The sequence below is a fragment of the Drosophila ananassae genome, chromosome 3R, assembly GCF_017639315.1.
Source record: "Drosophila ananassae strain 14024-0371.13 chromosome 3R, ASM1763931v2, whole genome shotgun sequence".
NCBI lineage: Eukaryota > Metazoa > Arthropoda > Insecta > Diptera > Drosophilidae > Drosophila > Drosophila ananassae.
In genome coordinates, this window is record NC_057930.1 from 17,518,921 (window position 1) to 17,529,972 (window position 11,052).

Consider the following 11,052-nt stretch of genomic DNA (forward strand, 5'->3'; position numbering starts at 1 on the left):
GGTCTCACCAGTCATTCGATAACTATTTAATCGACTATTCGATAACTAGAAAAATGTTGATAATTTCGCTTTTTGAAAATATATTTTGGGCGTATAATAAGTAATATTAATAGCAAAGTTAATAAAAATATTATTATTCGCCGTTTATTCTTATCGATTTTTATCGACTAGTTTATATGCTGACGAGTTGGCAGCCTTGCATAAGAGTCCATCTCCAATACCAATAGGTTTTGTTTACAAGATTTTCTTAGTTTTTAGCGGCAATATCTTCTATAATAAATCGTAAACCATGTCGGATAACGAGTACGAACGCTTCGAGATCACGGACTACGACCTCGACAATGAGTTTAACATGAACAGGCCCCGCGGGCGTCACAGCAAGCACCAGCAGATCTATGGTGAGTGCGTCCTCCCTCCTATTTTATTAGTTTTTCATGATTTTTATCCGATTCTAGGCATTTGGGCTGATGACAGCGAGGAGGAGAGCGGCGGAGAAGGCAGACAGCGGAGGGGACGCTCAACCCGCCAACCCAAGGACTACACCATGCCCGTGAACTTCGTGGCCGGCGGCATACAGCAGGCGGGTAAGAAAAACAAAAAAGGGGTTAAAGGAGAGGACCAGAAGGAAGCAATAAAGGAGGGAGACGACGCAGAGGAGCAGGAAAAGAGCGATGACTCGGCCGGAAACGGTCGACCCGCTTTCGGACGCCGGGGCGATCCGGACAGTTCCGACAGCTCCGCGGAAGAGGAGCGGCCTGCTCTCGGCAAGGCTCCGGAGAAATCCACCTTTCAACATCGCTCCCACATCGCCAGCGACCGAAACGTGGGCGCCTGGGAGCAGCACACACGCGGCATTGGCGCCAAGCTGCTCCTGCAGATGGGCTACGAGCCCGGCAAGGGTCTGGGCAAGGACCTGCAAGGCATCTCGCAACCCGTTCAGGCCCACGTGCGGAAAGGCAGAGGTGCCATCGGGGCTTACGGACCCGAAACAGCAGCCAGCATAGGGGGAAAAAGTGCCAGGGCCATCAAGGTGGATGAGGATGTGCGGGAGGCCAAGGAGTTCAAGGAACAGCTCAACAAGTGGCGGAAAGGAGGCGCAGCCGCCGATCCACAAGAGCGGCAGGGCAAACGTTACTACTACAAATCTGTGGAAGAGGTTATCGCCAAAGGAAACAAGTCCAGCCACCTGCTTTCGGAGAAGCTGAGCAAAAAACTCGGCAACGTTCCGGTGATTGACATGACGGGTCCCGAGAAACGAGTTCTTAGTGGGTACCATGCGCTGGGCCAAGCCAAAATCACTCCCGAGGAGACACTCTTCGATGCCGATGCAACGGAAAAGGGAGCCGGTCCTGCTCCTGCATCGGTGTTCTCAATGCCAGAGCTGACGCACAACCTGCAGCTGTTGGTCAGTCAATCCGAGCAGGAAATCATCGCCATAGACAAGCAGGAACGGGACTGCTCCAACCAACAAGTAGCCCTGGAGAGCGAGCACCGCAGGCTGGAGGAAATCGTGCAGCTGGAGCGCAACCATATACGCACCCTCGAAGAGGTCATGGACCGCGTAGAACGGCTGAGCGAAGATCCAGAAATTGGATTGCCGCAAGCGGAGCGACTGTTTCGGGAACTGCTCGAGCAGTATGCAGCTGAATTCCAGGAGTTCGGTCTGGCGGATCTGGCAGCCGGAGTAATCGCCCCGCTCCTGAAGATAGAACTGGCCCAGTGGCGGCCACTGCAGCAGCCCACGGAGCCCATACATATGGTGAAGAAGTGGCGATCAATGCTGCAGACGGGCGATCCTGCGCAACAGGAGCTGCGCAACGTGTTCGATCCCTACTCTTCGCTGATCTGGGCGGGGGTCATGCCCTCGTTTCGTGCCTGCGCCGAGGCTTGGCAGCCGAAAGAGCATGCGCCGATGGCAGCTCTTCTGGATGCTTGGGCTCCTTTGCTGCCCACTTGGGTGCTGGACTCTGTGCTGGAGACACTTGTGCTGCCCAGACTGGTGGCGGGGGTTCAGGGATGGGATCCACTTACAGATACTGTGCCCATTGACAGCTGGGTGCTGCCTTGGTCCTCCATTCTGGGCAATAAGCTGGAAGAGGCCGTCTATCCGCAGATCCGTAGCAAGCTCGGCGAGGCTTTGCGCGCTTGGTCGCCGCAGGATCGTTCGGCGAGAGCCATGCTCACGCCGTGGCAGCATGCTTTCCCCCCCGAGGAGATGCAGGAGTTCCTTCAGCGTCACATTGTGCCCAAACTGCAGGTAGTCTTGAGCGAGTTCTCCATCAATCCGGTGCACCAGGATCTGGAGCTGTGGAATCAAGTGTGGGAGTGGCACGAGCTCATCGATCCCATGTACATGGCCCTGCTTTTGGACAAGCACTTCTTCCCGCGCTGGATGCAGGTGCTGGTGTTGTGGCTGAACCAGTCGCCCGACTATGCCGAAATATCTCGCTGGTACACCGGCTGGAAGAGCATGTTCACTGAGGCTGTGCTGCGAGAGCCGAGCGTAAAGGAGCACCTCCGTCGCGCTCTGGACATGATGCACCGCGCCAGCGATGCTTTACTGCAGCCCACGAATACACCTCCGCCGCCAGTTCCACCAGGCCCCGTACCGGTAGGACTCTTGCCTCCCGTTATGATGATGGATCTGATACACCAACCCGCCCAGCTGGAGTTCAAGGAGCTCGTGTCTCAGCGCTGCGCCGAGCTGGGCATTATCTTTGCTCCGTTGCCCGGAAGAAGGGAAATGGGGAAGCAGGTGAGACTAGATGAATTATATATAGCCTTTTTGTGCTCTAACCCAATCCTTATTTGCAGATCTACCGTGTCGGAAAGCTCTTTTGCTACATCGATAGAAACGTGTGCATGCTGAGCGACGGAAGCTTTACGAATTGGCAGCCCGTGGGTCTCAATCATCTGCTGGAACGCTCCCAAACCGGAATTCTTTGAATGGCAGCCAGAAATTAGTCTAAGATAGATAACAATTGTACCATTACGATGTGATTGACTAATTAGGTCTTATAGAATCTATTTCTTTGAATTATACTGATATTAAAATATGGAATGAAATATCCAATATAAAGATATGAAATATCCAATTTTTTATTTACTTCAATTATTCAAGATATTTAAAAAATGTAAAAGAAACTTCATTATTGTTTCCAGTTAGATAAGAATATCTGCTCTTTTTCTCCTAACAGTTTGGAGTTTCTAACAAAAAACGCATTTTTTTAGGAGTCTACACATTAGTTTTAGGAGAATTGATAACGACCGAACTACTGCCCAACCAGCCGCAAAATTTTGCGGAAGGGAAATGAAAAATATGTGTTTTAGTTCTACATAGTTTAGTTAAGGGACTGTCAAGAGAGAGAGCAGGAAGTGGATCTGTTTTGGTGTGCTTACACTGAGAGAAAAACAACGCGAGTATCTTCGGTTACACGTTTGGGCGGAAATTTTCTTTGCGTCAACAATTATTGAGACCATTGCTATTAAAAACTAATAAGACTGCGATAAAAATAATTGTAATATCTAAGTAAAATGTATTAGCTAAAAATTTTATTTTCAGTGCCACGCATAAAATGGCTTCGAATCTGGCTTCGGTGGGAACAAACTTTGTGATCCCGCATCAGTTGCTCCACAATGTTCGGCAATGCATAGTCCCGCGATCAAAAAATTTCGGCGGAAGTTCTGAGACTCTTTTGAAAAAACAACGCTTTTGAGATCTGGTTTAAAAAAACATATATCGGAAGTATATGTTGTGTCGATCTAAACCTACTTGTGTTAATACATTTTGTGATCGTATGATAAAGGATATCCATATAAAGGATATAATTGGCTAAGAGGAATAAGGTACGCTTTCAATAGAGGTACAATAGTGAAAGAAAGTTGAAAAAAATAAGGAAGGCCCAAGAAAAATATAGAGAAACAAAAAAAAATTATTTTGACTTTTTCTTCTGTTTATCGTAAATTTTTTGGACACTGAGTGTTAATCTTCGAAGGGCTTATCATCCTAAGAGTATCCGGCACCCGTGGAGCACCCGCAGAGTATATATTATGGAACTCCGACTTATAAGTAACTGTGGCGCAGATTGGGCAGAAAGTAGCGAACCACCAGATTAAACACAAGATTTATTTTCAGATTTAGCGTATTTTCAGATTGCCAAATAATATATTGTTCTAGTTCGAAATATATCTCTCGTTTGACCGTGTTAGAACTTACTGGCCAATGGTTTTCAAATCTCTTAGAACACAAACTGGTCGGCACAATGCAGCTGTGCTATCAGCGATTGCGCTGATAGCACAGGTGATATGAAAACAAATAAATATTCCCAGGTTGATAACTTGATGGATAAGCGGGACAAACCCATTCACTTCGATCGCGTTCGGTTTACAAATTGGTCAGATAGTTAGTCTCTTGATTGGCGGGTTGACGATTGTACGAGCCTTGTCCGCAGTGCTCTACTTTATTTTTATTTAAAATACCAAGAAAGATCGAATATAGTTGAGTTTTTCTACCACATGATACCCGGTACACTTGGGCATATATAAAATATATTCCTAAAATAAATTGATGTTTGGAGGAGATTGCATCCAAACTTTCAAAAAAAAAAAATAACCCTTTTTGTGTAAAGATGGGGTTTATTAATATTTCTCTCTTAAATATTTTATTCGGTGATGTTTCTAAGTTTTTTTTTATAAATAAGAACTAAAAATAGCATTTTAGGTTTCTTCTTGAAAAGTAGTACAAGGAAGATAAGATTTGGATTCAAGTGGTTGTACAATAATGATGATTAAATAGTTTTGTTTTCGTTTTAAATGTTTTTTTTTGATAGTAAAATGTTGTTAAATGATAGGGAATGATTGATTTCGTATTTATTTTATTTATTTGTACCGAAATCATAATTTTTTATTGGAACTCCATCGACCACTGACCAGTGTAATGGTTTAGGGAAGCGTTAGTTGGATGGGTCAGAAAACTATAGTAGAAGATGGAATAGATTAACAAAATTAGGCTCACCCATTATGTATTTGAGTTCTACCCCCACCAGTTAGAAGTTCTAATTCTGATTTCCCATACCTTCCGTAGATTTCATTATCTTTTGCCAAAGGGGTAACGCTAATGTATTATTTTTTTATGCTTTTTGTTCGAAATTATTGGATGACTTTCAAAGTGAATCGTATTATATATTAGTCATTCGTTTTAGCATGGCGGTGGCTTGCTGTAACTCCAAAGGATTCCTCCGCCTGTTTCCAATCGTTCTGCTCTTCAATACCGCTTTGGTGCTCGTGTGGAGGAATGTTCAGCAGGCCCAACAGCTCACCCAAACGAAACTATTATGGGAATCAAATGAACGGGCTTTAATGCCCGAAGATGACTGCTCCAAATATGACAACATCCCAAAAGAGATTTCTCCTCGAACTCTGGAGCTTCAGGAGCTGCTGAAGTGCCGGGATCGATCGCTTCGATTCGAAAGAATTCAACATGGAAGTTACTGGGTGCTCCAGAATCTAGTGATTGGACGGAAAAGTCGCGATATTGGCTGTGCCGAGTCTATAACGTATACCACAATTGGAGACTATACCTTTTTTGATAATCTGAAGCCACTGGTTGAGAGGTAAAGAAGTCCACTTTCTTTGACTTTGACTTACTAACCTTTATAATTTTTCCAGGTGGCTTGCCCCAGTTAGCTTCGCCATTCATGCACCTGGCTACGATTTAAAAGCCACTCTGGATTCTATACTGTATGTTCGAAACTGTTTGGATGACAATGGGCTTATCAAAGACTGGGTGTCCTTTCACGTCTACTTCCCTAATAACCATATGCCGGACAAGGTGCCCTTCAACATGGCCCAAGTCCTGCGCCGCCCTTACACCTGCACCTTCGGCAATGGAACTGATGTGCCTCCACCCTACACCCTCATTCCACGGAGTGAAAGCTACAAGAACACGGCCAATCTTACCTATCCGATCAACGTGGGGCGCAACATAGCCAGGCAGGCGGTCAACACTCACTTTATCTTGGCTTCCGACATTGAGTTGTACCCCAGTTTGGGTTTTGTGGACTTCTTCCTCGACATGGTGGCCCAGAATCACAGTGTCTTGGCTCTAGATCCGCTGCTGCCGCGGAGGGTGTACCCGCTGCCAGTTTTCGAGATCGCTTCAGGAGCGGAAATTCCCAACGACAAGGCAGACTTGTTGGCACTGTATCAGAAGAAGTTGGCCCAGGGGTTCCATGAAAAGTTGTGTGGCCAATGCCACAAGGTACCTCGTCAAAAGGAATGGCTGAACAAGCCATTCAGTGAGGGGGATCAGCTGCAGCTTTTCAGCCACACCTTGCGGGAGAAACAGTTCCGATACTGGGAGCCCTTCTATGTGAGCGACAACACGGAGCCTCTGTTCGACGAGCGGGTCACGTGGGAAGGACAGTCTAATAAACGCATACAGGTGAGTGCTTAGTCCTTATACACAACACGAATTTAATTTATTTGCCTTTCAGAACTATGCCATGTGCCTTATGGGCTATGAATACCACGTACTGCACCCTGCATTTCTGGTTCATAGTCCTGGCATCAAGAAAGCCACTGAAGGTTCGGCAACTCGAAAAAAATACGCAACGGAAATGACAAAGTTCATTAATGTTAAAATTAAACCCGAATACCATGTGTTGTACGGTAGAAATTCCGCATGCCAAACATGATCAAAGACTACCAAGATTAATGAAACAGCATTAAGGTTCTTTAATACTTCTTGAATATAATATATTATTAACCATCTTGCCTCATCTTAACGGGAACGTGATCGGGAATACTATTGTCATCATCAGGCATCAGACTTTAGGGCGAATTAAGTTAAAAACAGTTCTAGTTCTAGATTTGCTTCTAGTTACCATACCTTAATGCTTAAGTAAAGAAAATATGTATGATATACCTACTGCGAAAAAACTTAAGAGCTCTACTTTTGCGTTGCCTTGAAGTTAAGATCCTCCAGTTTCTCCAGAGGTCGTGATGAGAAAGACCATTCCAAAACAATAGTGTCTCTAAAAAAAAAGACCTTTCTAATTTCGTATACTACTTATAATGTGTGTTAGTTTAATTTTAATACTTAAAATACAAAGTTATGTTATAAATATGTTATTAATTATTGTATAATTATTGTTATTAAATATAGATTTTTCTAGAAGCTTGCATCATTCTATAGTTTTTTGTTTTTAATTTAGTTCCGTTAAGATCTCTTTTAAAGGTTTCTGCATTAAAAAGGTCTTCGATTTATTTCAAAATACTCAAAGCCTAATTTTCAATAGAATATCAACTATGTGTTAAATAAATGATAGATCTTAAACTTCTAAGTAAGGGAAGGTCTATATCATTATTGTAAAGTTGACTTTTAAGTTTTTGCTTCGTTGAATGAGGGAATCACTTTCATCCTGTTCGTCGTAGAAAGGTTCCAATTCATTGATGCTCACATAAGCCACACAAAAGTGCTTCTTTTTGGATCGCTTGTAGATAAATATCTCAGCTGGTGGCTTTGAAGCATCCAGCCATCTCTTCTTTCTCCGTGGAAGCCATGTGTCCCTGGAAACTTTTATAAGCCCGAGCTTGTCTGGGGGAACCGACTTCCATATATTGATAGGAAACTCTGGTAGGCAGAAGATCCTATAGAGGAGAGTATTAAGTGTTTGGGCTTCTAAAATATTTATAATCAAACGAACGTTGTATACGGGTCTGGTACAACAGCATATCGCCAGGTATCGTGGTTCCAGACAAATTGCAAGAACTTCTTGGGAAAATTCTTTGTGGGTAACATCTGAATATCGACTGAGAGCACATAGTATGTGAATAAATTAAGTCGAACTACGTTACGGAGTAAATTCGTGGGGTACTTCAGCCTTCTTCGATGCCAATAAGTGTCATTCCAGGATGTGTTATGAAAGGTAGGATCCAACCTACACTTTTTCCGATCACGGAGGTTTTTCCAATTCATGGATTTCAGGATATGGATATGGATATTTCAAAATTGTTCCACACCCAATAGTCTCCTTGTTGGCGGACCTTGCTTTTAACGTTTACTTTTGCAGAGTTATTGTCCTTCCAATTAGTGAAAATATCGTAGACCAGTAGACGCGAAGCCAAGTAAATCAAAACAATGCATACTATCAAAAGGATTTTTGCAAAAATTATAGTCATTTTGAAAGTTAGTTGGAAGTGAAAGTGAAAAAACACAAAGTCTACTTAAATGTTAAAAGATATCTTTATTGGCAAATGCGCAAGTATGTTGTTTAAATTTTCTGGGATGTAACCTTTTTCGGATTCCAATAATCTCCATTAAGGGCATTTCGTAACAAAACTTTAGATACAAGCTCCTCTCGCTGAAAATAATCAGCCGATATTTCCTGAACCAATGACTTTTTACGAACTTGTGGCCCATTCCTCTCGGCCTGCCACCATTTTTTTGGTTGCTTATCCCAAAGTTTTTGGCCAGCTTTCGGCATTACGTAGATTATAATTGGTTTCGGATTAATTGGATTAGGAGATCCTTCCCTGAATTCAAGATGTGTGATTCTATCCAAAATGGGGTTGAGGGGATCATTTCCGTACAGCCGTACATATCGCTCACTCCTCACTAGTTGCATGATTTGTATAAAGGCCACTAACGCCAAAGTATCATAGGCAACGAGCACTAAAAGGACTTTACAATAAATTCTTGAATTCATATGATATTTAAATACCTACATGCATAGAAGGTTGAACATATTGTAAGAAGAATCAAGGTTACCAGTGGAACAATGCGCCTGACGATTCGGAGCGAAAAAATATTAATAACAACTACCTGGACCGTGTACGTGAATTCAAATATTGCCAGTGGTATGACATGGTACCTTTTGAGCTAAATTGGAAAAGCTGTTGGAGTTTAGTTTATAGATTTTAAGAACAATCTACCTTATAGGCTCCATAGGCTGCAATTACACAAGACATTACGTGACAGAAACTGTACAACTGAAAAAACATCATCAACTCTTTGGGATCTAAATTCAGATTTAAATTTGTTTATGATTCAGAAGCTTAATTATATCTTATCTTACATTGCTCCACCCAGTTTATATAGTTTTGAGCTATTGAATTTGCTTTGTAATAATTTTCAAAGATTTGAATCACTGCAAAGAGGAACCTTGTTCCATCCGTGAAGATGATCCACATAATGGCGATGCTTTTCAACTAAAAAATAATAAGATTAATTACAAATTTCAAGGTGAATCCTGACAGTTCCATTTACTAACAGCAGCTACCGCACAAATGACCAGGACACCCAAGCGGACCGAGGCGCAGAAGAAGTAACTCTCCATGAGCACCATGATATTGTACTCCTGACTGGGTGTGCATTTTGGTTTTCCGAGGCATTTTGTCCAACTTCATGCCGGCTTGCCAGTCAAATGATAAATGGCCGCCATTCGAGTTTGCATTTGAGGTTTTTGGGCTTTCGGCTCCATTAGCGCATTTAGATTGGAATCTCTTACATGGTTTTTTCATTTTCTGGGAGTTAATTACCTGGCTTTTGTTATTCATAACCAATATCCGTTACCACAGTTGCTAAAGCGCTGTAGTGGACCTAGGTAGTTGCGCCTTGATTTATGTTCTGACATTTAGAAAAATATCAATTCCAATATGTTATTTATGGAATCTTATATGTGTTATTGCTCGGTGCGACTGGGTGTCATCATTGTCGCAGTTCTAACTATTGTAAGTCATTGTAATTAATTCTTTTAAAGCCTCACTACATCAGCTTCTTCTTCAGTTTCGGGCTTTGGCCTTGAGCATTTGCCTGTTCATGATGGGTGTTAAATTGTTTGAACCTCTGATCGATTTATTCGAACAAGATGCCGAGTATAAGGACCGAAAGTATGTCCGAATTTTCATCAACTGGATGGAGAATTGTAAGTGCATCAGTTTTTCTATAACTCGAATCTAAAATCTTTGAGTTTTCAGCTCCTGACAGTTGTTCCCTGGTTTTCCAAATTGGATGTTATTTGCACATTGCAGCTGCCATTTTAAGTATTTGGGGTTCCATTAAGGTATTTACTTTAAATATAATCATTTTCACTAAGTATTTGATTTATTTTGACAGCTGAAGAAGTGGTTCCTACTTCCACTGGCCCTCTTTGAGATTATTTACTTTATAAACTTTACTATCCTACATATCGTAATGATGATCATGCTTAAGAAACAGATCAACTTGGGGTTTCTTATAATTCTCACTCTAGTCGGATGCTTTTATATACGTAAGTAAAGAGTACTATTCCATTACTATTATCTAGCAATAATTTAAACCGCAATCATTAGTATTTGTGGGCTATAATACCATCACTATAGTGGCCATGTTCCAAATAATTAGCCTGGTCCAGAGCCCAAGGTATCGGGAGTTGTACGGCGAGGATCCCTTCCATCCGCTGGCCCTGAAAACTACCAGAACTAAAGAATCCCATCAGCCCCTCCGGGTTCTCAATATGCATGACATGACCATACACGACACCGACATCGACGAACAAAAGCGGCTGAGCAAGCTGGGTCTCTGGCCCCGTCGGCCAGCGCCAGTGGTGTCCGTCATCCCTGCCAGGGTGCGCTACCCCCAGCCCCAAATCAAGTGGTGGCAGCAACAGGCCCTGGACACGGACACCGACAAGGTGCAGGACCCGTCCGTCTACGGCAACTGGCAGCCGCGGGAGCTTCTCAACGGAGTAGGTGGCGAGGTCCAAAGGAAGAATGCCCTGAATCGACGGTATGCCGAGGCCCAGATGCAAAGATGGTATTAGTTTCCGGAGGTGATATTATACTCATTCACAGTCTTATTTGGATAATCAACTATTTGTGATAAGGACTTGATAACGGTCTAAATATTATTGATGTTTTAAGCAAATAAACTCAAAAGACAGTTGCATTTCCACTTCAATCCCAACTGGGAACTGGCTAAGCAATGTGAATACAAAATGCCTTATAAGTTATTAAATAAAAGTTCAATTTCTGCTTTCCGCACTTTAGAGAACTTAACAATTTAGAGACACA

The 11,052-nt window shown here is 42.9% G+C and overlaps 5 protein-coding genes across 6 annotated transcripts; 3 read left to right on the forward strand and 2 right to left on the reverse strand.

Annotated features, from left to right (window-relative positions):
- The first annotated feature begins 78 nt into the window (after window positions 1-78).
- Window positions 79-3,091, forward strand: LOC6497135 (septin-interacting protein 1). Its single transcript, XM_001962650.3, has 3 exons — window positions 79-398; window positions 456-2,755; window positions 2,815-3,091. The coding sequence occupies exons 1-3, from the start codon at window positions 290-292 to the stop codon at window positions 2,944-2,946; spliced, it is 2,541 nt and encodes an 846-aa protein (XP_001962686.1). The 5' UTR covers window positions 79-289; the 3' UTR covers window positions 2,947-3,091.
- Window positions 3,092-3,602: 511 nt separating this feature from the next.
- On the forward strand, window positions 3,603-7,187 carry LOC6497137 (beta-1,4-glucuronyltransferase 1). 2 transcript variants are annotated; one of them, XM_044716467.1, is made up of 4 exons: window positions 3,603-3,846; window positions 5,202-5,612; window positions 5,668-6,442; window positions 6,495-7,187. In XM_044716467.1, exons 2-4 carry the CDS (start codon window positions 5,203-5,205, stop codon window positions 6,693-6,695), a joined length of 1,386 nt encoding a protein of 461 aa, XP_044572402.1. In that variant the 5' UTR covers window positions 3,603-3,846; window position 5,202; the 3' UTR covers window positions 6,696-7,187. The 2 variants fall into 2 exon arrangements, with proteins under 2 accessions (XP_044572402.1, XP_001962685.2); XM_001962649.4 differs by lacking the exon at window positions 3,603-3,846 and adding an exon at window positions 4,371-4,525.
- Window positions 7,188-7,310: 123 nt separating this feature from the next.
- LOC26514343 lies at window positions 7,311-8,211 on the reverse strand. The gene is made up of 2 exons (XM_014906832.3): window positions 7,707-8,211; window positions 7,311-7,650 (listed from the first exon to the last, which is right to left on the reverse strand). Exons 1-2 carry the CDS (start codon window positions 7,976-7,978, stop codon window positions 7,356-7,358), a joined length of 567 nt encoding a protein of 188 aa, XP_014762318.2. The 5' UTR covers window positions 7,979-8,211; the 3' UTR covers window positions 7,311-7,355.
- A 15-nt stretch (window positions 8,212-8,226) lies between these two features.
- On the reverse strand, window positions 8,227-10,104 carry LOC26515070. The gene is made up of 5 exons (XM_014906913.2): window positions 9,273-10,104; window positions 9,078-9,210; window positions 8,935-9,020; window positions 8,728-8,881; window positions 8,227-8,674 (listed from the first exon to the last, which is right to left on the reverse strand). The coding sequence occupies exons 1-5, from the start codon at window positions 9,345-9,347 to the stop codon at window positions 8,274-8,276; spliced, it is 849 nt and encodes a 282-aa protein (XP_014762399.1). The 5' UTR covers window positions 9,348-10,104; the 3' UTR covers window positions 8,227-8,273.
- On the forward strand, window positions 9,657-10,940 carry LOC6497136. Its single transcript, XM_032455358.2, has 5 exons — window positions 9,657-9,732; window positions 9,788-9,926; window positions 9,979-10,064; window positions 10,118-10,271; window positions 10,333-10,940. The coding sequence occupies exons 1-5, from the start codon at window positions 9,658-9,660 to the stop codon at window positions 10,800-10,802; spliced, it is 924 nt and encodes a 307-aa protein (XP_032311249.1). The 5' UTR covers window position 9,657; the 3' UTR covers window positions 10,803-10,940.
- Window positions 10,941-11,052: the final 112 nt, after the last annotated feature.